This window comes from Haemorhous mexicanus, chromosome 7 (assembly GCF_027477595.1).
Source record: "Haemorhous mexicanus isolate bHaeMex1 chromosome 7, bHaeMex1.pri, whole genome shotgun sequence".
Taxonomy (NCBI): domain Eukaryota; kingdom Metazoa; phylum Chordata; class Aves; order Passeriformes; family Fringillidae; genus Haemorhous; species Haemorhous mexicanus.
Window position 1 is genome coordinate 30356231 of NC_082347.1, and position 13852 is coordinate 30370082.

A 13852-nucleotide genomic window follows, 5' to 3' on the forward strand; every position below is an offset into this window, starting at 1 on the left:
TAGACACTGGAGGGTGCTGTAGCGTCTCCCTGGAGTCTTTCATTCTCCAGGCTGAACATCCCCAGTCCTCTCAGGCTTTCGACAAGTATCGCCGAATCTCTGTTTAACACGGTTAAAAAAGAAGCAGTATTAGAAATATCTGGACAACTCAGCGGCCCAGCCGTAATTACATTAATTTGGCCCCCAGCCCAAGGCCATTCCCGGTGCACTGCAGGGAGCCCCGCAGTGCCCACAGGGCCCCGTCCCCTCACACCGGCCCCGCAGTGCCCACACAACCCCGTCCCCTCACCGCGCCCCCGCTGCCACAAAGCGCTTCCGCCAGCGTCGCAAAACGAAGCCGCGCGCGCCTATGGAGGCAGCGGCAGCGCTGCTCTTCCTTTGCCCTCACTGTCGCAAGGGCGGCCGCGCCTGGCGGCAGCCGTGCGCCGCCGGCGAATGGAAGGCAGCGCAAGATGGCGGCGCTGCATGAGGAGCCGGCAGAGGTGGCGGCGGTGCAGCCGGACCCCGAAGCGGGGACGCCGCCGCCACCTCCCGCGGTCCCTCCCGCCGCCGCTCCCGCCGCCGCCCCAGCCGCCGCGGCGGAGGGAGAGGCGGCGGGAGCCGGTGGGGATGCGGCACCCCCGAAGCCCGCAGCGCCGGGCCCGGCCGCCTCCCCGGCGGCATTGGACCGGCAGACGCTTGTGGCCGTACTGCAGTTCCTGCGGCGCAGCAACCTCCGCGAGTCCGAGGAGATCCTACGTCGCGAAGCCCGCCTGCTCGGTGACGACCTGGGTGCCGCCGCCCTCAGCCCCGCCAGCGCCGGCCTCCTGGGGGGCTCCGGCAGCGACGCGGACTCGGGCGAGGCGCTGCTCGGCCGGGGCACCAGCGCTGCCGCCGTCGCCATAGGAGGCAACGTCGCCACTGTCGCGACTTCCAGCCCCGGGGTGGCTGCAGTTGCCGCCGTGCCGCCGGGGAAAGGTGAGGCCCGCCGGACTGCGGGGTCGGCCCCTCCTCTGGGCGGGAACCCCGGGAAGTGTGGAGCCCGTGTGCTGCTCGCGGTCTCGGCGGCTCTCCCTTATGCTGGGACACAAGGGTCGGTGTCAGGTTCCCGGTGCCACCGAGCGTCTACCCCGGCGTTCCGGGAGGTCCCTGGATGTCTCATTTCTCCATACAATCCGTGGAGAAATCCGTGTCTCCTCGAGTAAGGGACCAAGGACAGGGTGTCTCTCGCATTTGCAAGGAGCAATGTGAAGCGAGAAGTGCTCCCTCTTGTATTTGTGTCCCATCACAACTGATCGAGTAGCGGGAACAGGAAGGTTTCATTGTAGTTAGTGGGGATTGTCCCGGGTCTGGCCAGAGGGATGAGAACAGAGGTCTCATGTACAGGCTGCGTTTTGGTGAAGGAGCCATGGGATATTTGTAGGCGAAGCTTTCTGCATTTCTTATCGAGTTTGAGTACTTGAGATGTTCTTTGGATAATTAAATTCTAAGTGCTGTTAATCAAGGTGTTCTGTGAGGCAGCTTTACTGAATAATGAAATTTCAGAAACTGCTACTCTGAGTTCCAGTGAGTGTACAGCATAAAGTCAACTTGTTCATGACATCAGCGGATATTATTGTTTTTATATAAAAGACAAAACAATGGAAGTGTGTAAAAACTGTTGTATAGAACAGAACTGTCAGAGTGTTAAGTGTCCCTGCTCTGTGATGTTTGTGTGGTGGTCTTAGTGAATTGCTCACTTAGTCTACTTGCTTATTTACTGGAAGCAAAATAATTATAGTGGGTATTTCTTGCATTCTGCTCCTCGTTTCTAGCCCTAGCAGTAAAATAACTCATTCTGGTGACAGTGGCTTCTTCCGTTACACTTAAAATCCTGGCTGAATTAGGCACTAAGTGGACAACAGTTGGCAGGGAAAGCCCAAAAAACTGCTGGAGAGAATCGGCTGCTGGACCAATATGGTCTCACCTGTATTGTTTAGACTTGGTGCTGAATGGGCACAGGACGTGTTTTGCTCACCTGACCAGGGGGTTGTGGCCACTGTTTGTTTGCTGGCTCTTGCAGACTGTCTGAGCAGCTGTTGTTGTTGGCTGGTGCTTTTGCAGTCGGAGGCGCGGTGGTTGTGGAGGACCAGCCGGACGTGAGCGCGGTGCTCTCGGCCTACAACCAGCAGGGGGACCCGACGCTGTACGAGGAGTACTACAGCGGCCTGAAACACTTCATCGAGTGCTCCCTGGACTGCCATCGGGCAGAGTTGTCTCAGCTCTTTTATCCTCTCTTTGTGCACATGTACTTGGAATTGGTCTACAATCAACATGAGAGTGAGGCAAAGTCTTTTTTTGAAAGGTAATTCATTTTCATTTGTACATTTGTGTTATTTTGTGTTTGCTACTTTGGCTAAGTCTGTGAGCTATTTATATACCTATACATGTGTATGTATTATACTTCTCTAAAGTTGAAGAGATTTGAAATCTCAAGTAACAGTGCCATGGGTTGTAGTAACTGTTCTTAAATCTTTTCCAATCTCCCATTAGAAAGATGTGCAAACTAGTGAACCGTGCAGAGTTTGAACCATGTTAATGGTGCGCTGATGGGCTTCTTGCTGCAGAAGTATCAATTAAGAGATTCTGCATCTTTAAGGAAAGATTGTGGGGTCAGTTTTTGTCACGGAAGATTGCACTGAGATGCCAAATAATGAATGCTATAAGTATTTGCTGATATCATAGGATGTACATTGAAATTCTTCAAATGAGCTTAAAGAAATTAATTTCTGGCTAATCTATAACTTTCTGTACTCTTACTATGTTTCACTTGTGTATCACTTGAGAAGAAGATATAATTTAATTTGTTTCATGGATTCAGACCAATTGTGAAATACTTCAATCCAAAAGTATAACTTTGTTTCCCTTCCAATGGTTCTATAAATAGTTAAAATGTCCCTTGCCACAACTATTTTATAGCAAGTTGAGTGACTAAACCTTTTACCATATCTTAAATTGTTTCAATAGATTTCATGGGGATCAGGAGTGCTATTACCAGGATGACCTGCGTGTATTGTCGAGCTTAACCAAAAAAGAGCACATGAAAGGTAACGAGACCATGCTGGACTTCAGAACAAGCAAGTTTGTGCTACGCATTTCCCGTGACTCTTACCAACTCCTGAAGAGGCATCTTCAGGAAAAGCAGAACAATCAGATCTGGAACATTGTTCAGGAGCATCTTTACATTGATATCTTTGATGGAATGCCTCGCAGTAAACAACAGATAGATGCTATGGTTGGAAGCTTGGCCGGGGAGGCAAAACGAGAGGCTAATAAAGCAAAGGTAGGAGACAAAGATTGTTGTGCTTTTTGCAAATCTCCCTGCTTTTTCTTAGTATAGATTGGCAATCATAACTTGAGATCTTAAAAGACAGCAGGAACAGAACAAAGGAAGAGAACTGTACAAACAGGTGTTGACAGAAGTAGAGAGATCAAGATGTATTGCTGTCAGGTGGACGAAACTGCTGAATCCTTTTGAGATACAATCCTTGTTCAGCCCACTGAACTAAACTTAAACTAATTCATTAATTACTTTGAAGTTTTAAAATGGGCACTTGAATATTTGGCTTCCTCTTTTGTACAACAGATAGTAATTTTGACTTGCTACCAGTTGTTACTAGAAGAGTTGTGTGTGTAGTACCACAGTACTATACAAATAAATGAGGCAGGGTGCAGATTGCACTTTAAGGAAGGACTAAGAGATGGTGGGAGAACTTAGATGGTGGGAGTTGCTCAGATCAAGTTTCCCAGTTGGCTGGGTAAACCAGAAGAAAATGTACTACATTCCTTATGGGCCAAGCAGTAATATATGCTGTAATATTAAACAGAGCAGCTTTAAAGGGGCAGATCTATTGCTTGGATTACTACATTGAAAAGTTACCATTAAAAAATCTGGTTTTCAGTAAGAACAGCAATTACTTTTTTGTCTTGTGTGTTTTTTTTTATTGGCTGGTAGGTTTTCTTTGGCTTATTGAAAGAACCAGAGTTTGATGTGCCTTTGGATGATGAAGATGAAGAAGGAGAAAATGAAGAAGGAAAGCCAAAGAAGAAAAAACCTAAAAAAGATAATGTAGGGTCAAAAAGTAAAAAACAGGATCCTAATGCTCCTCCCCAAAACAGGTACCAAGGAAATAATGTGTAGAGAAGTTTTTAAAATCCAGTCTTGTCAAGCCAAATCTGCATCTCTGTTCAAATGGCAGTTTTATAATTTTGGCTATTTTGGCTGTACACAGCTTTAGCTGTAAGACTTCTAAGGGAGGTCATGGAACCCTTGGCATATAACCCTCTGTCATTGCCCATCAAGTCAACCTAGATTTCCCTTTGAATGACATTTGATGAAATTTTACTTGGTTACCACTAATCTTTTCAGGTCATACTCAATTGTTTATCTTGTTCCAGTACCTGTCTGAAATTCTGAAAGCTACTGGCTCTCTTTCTCATCAGTTAGTCTTCTACATAGTCTTTCATATTTTCTAATTCTTGTTTCTTATTTGAATACTGAGGTATGAGGTTTCATGCAAACATTTCACTTTGTTTGGATTAACAGTAAGGAAGGTGTTTTTACTTTGCAAAAATGTGTGCTTCTTGTAGAATTCCTCTGCCAGAACTGAAAGACTCTGACAAGCTGGATAAAGTAATGAATATGAAGGAAGCTGCGAGGCGAGTGCGTCTTGGGCCAGAGTGCCTGCCCTCCATCTGTTTCTACACATTCCTTAATGCTTACCAGGTTGGTAAAAGAGTTTGTGTAATAGGGCTAAGGGGATAAACATTATGAGCATCACTCTTGCTAAAGAAAAAAGACGTAACAGTGTTGGCAAGGGTAATTGGAGTATTCGGATTAAACATTGCCAAGTTTATGTTCCAAAATGTTCAAAATTCTCTTCAAAGACTCCTTAAACTATAAAATTTCAATGTTCCTTGGTTTTGCTTGGATTTTACTATAATTCTTTCTTTTGCTTTTCCTGTCCTAAGTGTTTCCTATAGAGCACAGTAGATGTTTTGCACTGGAGTACTAGAAAGCAATATGTTTGTCAGCTCTGACTGTACTTCATACATAAACCTTTATTTTTAATGGGGCAAAAATTTATGTGTTTTTTTGTTTATCCTGCACTAATTCTCGCTATTTTTATAAATGAGTCAAATTACCTTTCTAATAGTTTTTAGGATTTTGTAATATTTCCAATGTATAATGAGAGATTCAAACAGTATAACTGGATATTTTGTGTGTAGGGTCTGACTGCAGTGGATATTACAGATGACTCCAGCATGATTGTAGGAGGCTTTGCTGACTCTACTGTCAGAGTGTGGTCCGTGACTCCAAAAAAGCTACGTAGTGTGAAAACAGCTGCAGGTAATTAAGACAATAACACTTAATAGGAGCATAAATAACTTGTGACATTTGTGTACTGGATACGGTGCAAACATTTCTAAATCTCAATACTTAACCAAGATGATGTCATGATGACATTTATCTTTGAACTTCTGACAGTTATTCTGATACCTGAACTTTCAAATCTTGCAGACCTCAGTCTCATTGACAAAGAATCAGATGATGTCTTGGAGAGGATCATGGATGAGAAAACAGCAAGTGAGTTGAAGATTTTATATGGTCACAGTGGACCTGTCTATGGCACCAGCTTCAGTCCCGATAGGTAAAAGTTTACAAGCTAACTAGTTTGCTTGTCTTCAGTTTTAATTGCATGCTCCTGAATGAGAACGTAGTCCTAATGCAGCTTTTTTCAGGTTAAAGCAATTCTTGCTCATGTAGCTCGTAAGAAACTCTGTAAAGCTCATAAGGTTCAGGGTGTTGAGCTCTGTCAGCTACTATTGAAATCAACTATAGCAGCACCATTTTGGAGATTTAGGACTTAGATGACAAAACTAGTTTTGCAAACTTTAGTTTAAGCTGGGTTTTAACGGAGTGATGCATAGAGAGGAAAAGTACTGCAGCAGTGATTTAACTTAGAGTGTTGCAAAACTTAAAGTCTCTGAAGCACATCATTGTACTTCAACTTTCTCATATTCTCTTGAGACTTTATTTTCAGAATGTATGGAATAGTATCTTTAAAATAAAAAAATTTAAACCTTTGTGTAACGATGGGAGTCTGGACAGTGGAAAAGAGGTTTAAATGTCTCAGGTTTTGCTTCTACTTGTGTTTAGTCAGGAAACAGCCACCACAGAAACACAGCTGAGAAACAAACTTTGTGTGGAACAAATATTGTACAAGTCTATAATTATAATTGAGAATGAGAGCATGATATGAATTCTCTTTCAGGGAATAATGAAATTTTGTTCAGAGTTGTAATAGAAGATCTTTTAGAAAAATAATACAGTGGCATTTAATGGCAGTTTACTAGCCATTTTTTCCTGTAACAGGAATTCCTGAGTAAAGACCTCCTCTATGGTGTGTTTTTTGGTTGTTTTTTTTTTTCCCCTCAGTATTAAGTGCCATCAGAATTAATCATCAATGTAAAATCATCTCTTTTTTTGCATAAGGGCCTAGGACTGGGTTCTGCTTGAATTGGTTATTGCTGCTAACTGCACTGAAATGCTGATTTATGGGTGACATGCCAAACTGGTGCTGATGAGGGGACACTTCATGGACATTTCACAGTGTTTATGCAATATTTATACAGCCCCTGTGTGAGTTTGATATGTTATATGCTATACTTTCTCCTGTGACAGGAACTATCTGTTGTCCTGTTCTGAGGATGGCACTGTGAGATTGTGGAGTCTCCAAACATTCACGTGTTTGGTGGGATATAAAGGACACAATTATCCAGTTTGGGATACACAGTTCTCTCCTTATGGTTATTACTTTGTGTCTGGGGGACATGACAGAGTGGCTCGGTAAGAAACTGCATGTGTTTACTTGTCTGGGTCAGTTTTCGGTGGATCAACACTGAAATTCATTAGCTGATATACCCTTGCCCACTCTATTACTCAAAATAAATTTTATGTCAGTTAAAATACTGAATAAATATTAACGCGGTTTTATTTTTTTTTTTCAACACACATTATATTATCTCATGTTTTTTCTATCTTTTCAACACACATTAGTAATACCTGATGACTAAAGAGATTATGTCCTCCTAAGTGACCCTCTGATTAGAAGTATTCTCCTCTAATTGTTGAACAGTTTGACAGAATATTCTTTATTTCTCCATTCTAAAGAGTATATTTTTCAAAAAAACACCCTAATTCAATAAACTGACCCATAAGAAATCACTCCACAATTACTTTTTTTTTCTCATTGTGCAACCAATCATTGAATCATGGAACAGTTTGGGTTGGAAGGGACCTTTAAAGGCCATCTAGTCCAACAGCCTGCAACGACAGGCAGCTCTAAGCAGCCTGATCTAGTTTAAGATGTCCCTGCAATGAGCAGGGACATGTTAAACTAGATCAGGTTGCTCAGAGCCCCATCCCACCTGACCTTGAATATATCCAGGGATAGGGCATCTCCCACCTCTCTGGGCAACCTGTGTGTTTCACTACCCTCGTTGTAAAAAATGTCTTCCTAATATCTAGATTAAATCTACCTTCCTTTAGTTTAAAATCATTATCCCTTGTCCTGTTGCAATAGGCCCTGATAAAAAGTCTGTCCCCATCTTTCTTCTAATCCCCCTTTAAGAAGTGAAAGGCCACAACAAGGTCTCCCCAGAGCCAATTCTTCTCCAGGCTAAACTGTTATCCTTTCCTCATTGCAGAGGTAGTTCAGCTCTCTGAGAATTTTTGTGGCTTCCTCTAAGAGTTGCTCCAACAGATAGAGAGACTGAACTTCTTTAGGGTTCTTTTATTAATACAGCTTTTCTTTTCAGTCTGTGGGCAACAGATCACTACCAGCCATTACGGATCTTTGCTGGCCATCTTGCAGATGTGACGTGTACCCGATTTCATCCAAACTCCAACTATATTGCAACAGGCTCAGCAGACAGGACTATAAGGCTTTGGGATGTTTTGAATGGGAATTGTGTAAGAATATTCACTGGACATAAGGTAAAGGCAGATCACTGACAATGTGAAAGTGATTTTATTTCTATGCTGAGATTGTAAACAGTTTTGTTCTGAGCACAGCTTGACTGACTGAATGTGAGTAGACTTAATTAACTTGTTTTGCTGCCTCCCCATGTCTGTTTTAGGGACCAATTCATTCATTGGCATTTTCTCCTAATGGACGATTCCTGGCTACTGGAGCAACAGACGGAAGAGTTCTGCTGTGGGATATTGGACATGGCTTGATGGTTGGCGAATTGAAAGGGCACACAGACACTATCTATGCACTCAGATTCAGTAGGGATGGGGAGATTTTAGCATCAGGTAAAATTCACCAGGAACAGTGAAGTGTCCATAATTCTAAAGAGGAATGATATGATTAGTCCCTTAAATTGAGAAAGATAAAGTACAATCACTTGCTTAGCAAAAGCAGCAAGGACTAGTATCTTTTATGTGTGCATTCAGTATGCTGTATGAGGCTTGCTATAGTCTTTTGCTTTCTGAGCTTTAATTTCTGTTAACTTGCTCCCCAGAACCATTTTTTATATTCTATTTTATAACAAAATACTTTAAACTGTTTTTTTTTTTCTTTTTAGGTTCGATGGATAACACAGTTCGTCTGTGGGATGCTGTGAAGGCATTTGAAGATTTAGAAACTGATGACTTTACTACAGCCACTGGACACATAAATTTGCCTGAAAACTCACAGGACTTGCTACTGGGCACATACATGACTAAATCAACCCCAGTTGTTCATCTCCATTTCACACGCAGGAACCTGCTGCTGGCTGCAGGAGCCTACAGCTCACAGTAGATCAGGAAGCTGAGACTGACTGTGCCAAGTCATTGCAGTAGTGACCTCAGGATGTGAGACAAGAGGGAATGTCTTGAACAGAAGGATCCCACAAGTCCATTGCAAGGAGTATGAAACTGTAATTCATGCAAGCAGCATCTCTCAGTTCTGCTGTTTCATATTTATCTGCAGTTTGAAAATGCTGGAGATTGACAAGACATTGTGGCTGTAAAAGAAGGAACTGATCGTGGTGCTTTTGGTAACAGATATGTACATATGAAATGAGCCATCTCTTCCCAGAGGTGGTACTGAGCTCTGCTGAAACTTGTAAAAAGTTAACAGCCTTTACATGTGTTCTCAGATTTTTTTAAAGCACTTAATTTATGTATAGCAAATGTTTCATCAGTCTCAAACACAAGCAAAACTGTCCATTTTCAGGAAAGAAGAATGTAGTTTGATTCACTACAGCCTGGGCTGGGCAGCAGGCGTGGTGAGATCATAGCAGCAACCAGGGCATTGATGGAGCAGGCCTGGCAGCCGATGCTTGCGGGGAACTGCCGCCAAGCTCCGTGCACGGTTTTTATGCAGCCAAGTACTAAGTCCTGAAAAGATTTCAAACTCTTTTGTGTCTTTTGAGGTGTCAGAAACACAGATCTTGTTACTGTTTTCAAAGGTAGCCAGTGCTGTCAGTGTGATAAGCAACCAGAAGCGCAATGTGAACTTTATTTACTTTCATACTTTATTGTATGAGAAAATAAAAAAGGGGAACTGAGGCACAACTGAAATAGTCACTATTAAAAAAGTGGACTTAAACCCTTTACTCTGTATTAAGTGTAAAAGAACATTAATAACCTGTATCCTTTCTGCATAAGGTTTAACATAAAAAACCTCAGTAAAGTGAGCCAAGAAATTGAAACATTACAGCAGCAGGAAAGGATAAGTGTGCAGTCAGTTGGCTTTTGAAAGGCCAGCTGGTCTGCTGAGTGACAATTCCTATCCACAAAAAGATTGTACCCAGTGAGTCCTCCTGGACTACCAATAAAGCTGTGTTTTATTTTTAAAGAAGGGTAAAACATGCAGAACACTGGGAAGAACGTCTGTGTCTCTGAACCAAAACCACCCCACCAAAGGCCAGGGCCAGTGTGGCTTGGGTTTGGGTTGGTTTTTGTTGTTAATCTCTTATAAGATTTTTGCAGAGAAATCTGTTTTATGTTCCTCATTACTTCACAGTAAGGACTTGGACACTTGAACAATCTACTGGCTCTCTAGTGAAAATAAAAACAAGACTTGTCATTTCTAAGGTAAAGTAAATGGAGAACTACCTCCTCTTTCATCTCTTGTTTGCTCTAACAGAGTCAAGGTATACTGCAGGCATTATACATCAAAATAAAGTGTGGAAAATTCACTAGGAAGCTCCCTAGACATTTTCTTCTAAGAAAAAGGGTAAAAATTATTTTGATTTTTTTTTTGTGTGTAATGATACCTCAACAAAATTTCCTAGCTCTCAATATGACCAGTTAGATTTAAGTACAATTTTTGACAGCTTAAAGAAAACACTGCCACATTCTGCCTTTGTATTTTGTACAGTTTTATACTTTTGATATAATAAATACTAAAACCACTTAGTTTGTGTTTATATGTTACAAGAAGATATTTAGTTTCCTTCGTGGCTGGAATGGAAGCAAGAGCAGTTTGTAACTGTGACAACTCTGTTAAGAGAAACAAAGTAATCAGAAATGTTTAAGTTGATGAGTAGCCGTTGCATATAAAGCTTGTTCTAAAGGAAGACTACAGATTCTAGCTCCTGCCATTATTATACTTTAACAGCCATCATTCTTTAGTAGGGGATTAAATACAGCTGAAGCCATCTCTGCAAACACTCAGGAGGGAAAGATGACCAGATTTGTTCAGCAGGCACAGCATGTACAAAAATGGCTTTAAGTAAAAATGAAGTAGGGGGAGCATGAAGACCCTGTAATTAATTTTCCCAGCAACCATTCCTACCTCCTGCTGCCCTCAGTTTGGGAAGTAAACTATTTGAAAGCTTTGGCATGGTTGGCTGGCAGAAACCATCACATTCCCACATCAGCATGACTGTACATCTAAGGAAGGTACAAAGTGTTAACTGAGCTATAGAAGGACACTGTGGAGAATGCAATAGACACATTTGAGTGTTGGGCAGGGAAGAGGCTGCACACACCTAACTGTGGTAGCGCATGTCCTTTCACAAGAGACAGGAAAAGTAATCACTGGACTATTTGGGTCACTGTTTATGAATGTGGAGAGTTACAGGTGCTTAACATTACTAGGCTAAGCCATTTTCCTTCTCTCTGCAAGAGAAACCAGTAACAGAAAAAGCTCAAATACCACAACTGGGTCAGCCTATTTTCAGAGGTCTTCCATCAAAACCAAAGAGGTTCTGTGCAAAATACAGACAACTGAGGGAGAAGATGCCACTGTTTCCATGTAAGCTGCTAGCTTGGAATGCAAAAAGTGGGAGCAACCAGATGGCTGCAAACCATGCAAGCTGTGACATGGACGTGTGGAGATGCTAGGATCAGCTGCAAGCCCTGTGCAGTGTAATAGCCCTGAGGTCCTTCCTAGGTTACTGCCTGGTGCTCAGAACACCTTAGGATGTGTTACAACAGCAGCAGAGTTAAGACAGTAATGACACAATTAGAGGCTCCATCTCTTCTACAAGCAACTATTTTTGACAAAGGAGGAAAAATGAGAAGTACCACAATCTAGCTTTTTGGATCATTTCATATTTCCAATAAAACAAGTAATTATTTATATTTTATTAGCCACAACAGGTCATCAGCCTGCATTACACTGACATAGACTGGAGGTTCAGACATGCCAGGAACCTGCCAAGAGAAGAAAGGTCAAACATAGCAATTCTTGCACGATGTTAACTGAGCATCCCCCTACCCCAAGCCCAAACTATTTTAGCTACAAGCAGCCAGATTTCAGCACACCAAGGAAGAAGTGTCTGCCGTTCCCTTAACACAGAACATTTTATTATTGTTTTATACCCCTTTCTTCAGACTATGAAGACAGCCCATAGATTTTGCCAAAATGCCATTTTGGTGAAAATTCTTTATTTGAAAGTGACCCCAAAATTTTGTAACACTTGGTTGTTGCTATACAAGTCCAGTCACTTCTGCACAGGCCTTGAATAATCATGTGTGCAACATGCACAGTTCCATCATATGGTGCTCCTGTACTCTGTTCAAATGAAGGTCTTAACAGACTGCATTAATCTCTACTTTGAATTTTAATACAGTCAAGAAATAAGTCCTTAAGTACTACTTCATTATTTCAATAATCTACAAAGCAAGTTATCACTATTTTACAGCAAAAGGGCAGACCAGAGGTAGCTAATATTTGTAGGCAAAGCTCGATGTGTCTTGCTGCAACATCCTTCTGTTATTCCTTCCCTGCTTACTCTTCCTCCCTGCATCCCATCCCTAGTCCCATTTACCATGCCAGAAGAACAAGAACACTGTATCCCTCACTTTCTGTACTCTCTTTAATAACCCATTTCATTCAGAATGCCCCCAAATAAGTCAATGCTATAGATTATTTGAGGTTTAAAATGGTAACCAGGAAGTCCATGTGCCTGTGTTTCTGTCTCTCATTATGCTGTATTACTGGCAACTAGTCCTCTGTCACTGCTTCCTGACCTGGCACTGGAGCATTTTGGAGGAACATGAGCCACTTACCTTTTACTTATCTGTCACAGCAGGAGCTTGCTTCTTAGGCCTAAACTTGAAATACAAGATAAGGAGCGCAACACCTGTGTACGTTGCTATTACATACTGGAAAACAGAAAAGTTAAATTTAGTTTCAGTCTAAGCCCCAGAAAACGCCATTATACAAGACTACAAAACAAGGTACTTAATACATACATTCCTCCTGCCTATGATGGTATAGGAATTGAAGTACTTCTGAAATCCAGTGAACTGGTGTTGAGATCCCGAGTCATGGCCAGCCATGGCTGCTTGTCCTAACAAACAGTACAGGACGGGGAATTAATTTAATGTCACTTGGACAGGATCAATAGGAAAAAACCAAACTCATCTCCACACACATAATTCCATTGTCTGCTCCCAAATCTGCTTTCAGGACATTTGACAACTAGTGGATAAACATAAGGAGTAGGCACATCCAGAGCATTCTTTCTTGAGGTACAAAACAGGTGATGGAAGCAGGTAAGCAAATAAAGGGTTCATTGCACAATAAAAGCACAGTGGTTTTTTAATGTTTAGAGATATATTTTTCTGAAGAGGATGCCATGTTTTGGACAAACATTTGTTGCTTATCTTCTGCCTCCCCCCAGGGGCACCCCACACCCGACACAGATCCCCAGCCCGGCAGATGCTGCAGCCTCGGTCCCCCGCAGCAGACACTCGGAACTGCGCCGCAGTCACTAACACAGCTCCTGTGTGTCATCCAGCTCTTATCTAAGCCAATCCAGCAGCGGTATCTCTGGCGTATAACCAGGTAAGTGTTAGCTGACTGTGCCACAGGTAAAAAGCTTAACGAAACAGCTCCTCTAAACGTGCCACAAGCTATTGGGAGAGACTTCAGAAGCCAAGGTCATCTTTTCTCGTGCCTGACCGATGTAAAAGGCCGAGGAGCCCTTCCGAGGAGGGGAACGCACCCCATGGAAACACGAGTCCTGTTTTCCGGGGGAGCCCAGTGCCCTTGCCCGGTTACACCCGCGACCCCGCGCTCGCGTCGGGCCGGGGAACGGACGCAGCGGCGCTCGGGACTCGGAGGGAGCCACGCCGCGGCTGAAGGTCGCGGGTGCCCCGGCGCTGCAGAGAGCCGCCGGCCCCCGCGGCAGGACAAGGACAAGGACCAGGACCAGGACCGGACCCCACCCGGGCCGCCCCGCCGTACCTGGGCCGCCGCCGTCCCCGCCGCGCTCTGCCCTTCGCCTCTGCCCTCCCACAAGATGGCGGCGGCGGGCGCCGCGCGCAGCCCCCGGACGCCCCGATTGGCTGCGACCCCCGGGGCGCGGTCTGGCCCCGCCCCCT

At 43.4% G+C, this 13852-nt stretch overlaps 2 protein-coding genes across 2 annotated transcripts; one reads left to right on the plus strand and one right to left on the minus strand.

Moving 5' to 3' along the window:
- The first annotated feature begins 431 nt into the window (after positions 1–431).
- TAF5 (TATA-box binding protein associated factor 5) lies at positions 432–10432 on the plus strand. Its single transcript, XM_059851897.1, has 11 exons — positions 432–957; positions 2083–2323; positions 2986–3301; positions 3974–4137; positions 4609–4744; positions 5248–5368; positions 5540–5669; positions 6704–6868; positions 7840–8017; positions 8161–8338; positions 8611–10432. The coding sequence occupies exons 1-11, from the start codon at positions 453–455 to the stop codon at positions 8826–8828; spliced, it is 2352 nt and encodes a 783-aa protein (XP_059707880.1). The 5' UTR covers positions 432–452; the 3' UTR covers positions 8829–10432.
- A 1120-nt stretch (positions 10433–11552) lies between these two features.
- Positions 11553–13843, minus strand: ATP5MK (ATP synthase membrane subunit k). Its single transcript, XM_059851901.1, has 4 exons — positions 13716–13843; positions 12719–12816; positions 12533–12628; positions 11553–11674 (listed from the first exon to the last, which is right to left on the minus strand). Exons 2-3 carry the CDS (start codon positions 12803–12805, stop codon positions 12536–12538), a joined length of 180 nt encoding a protein of 59 aa, XP_059707884.1. The 5' UTR covers positions 12806–12816; positions 13716–13843; the 3' UTR covers positions 11553–11674; positions 12533–12535.
- Positions 13844–13852: the final 9 nt, after the last annotated feature.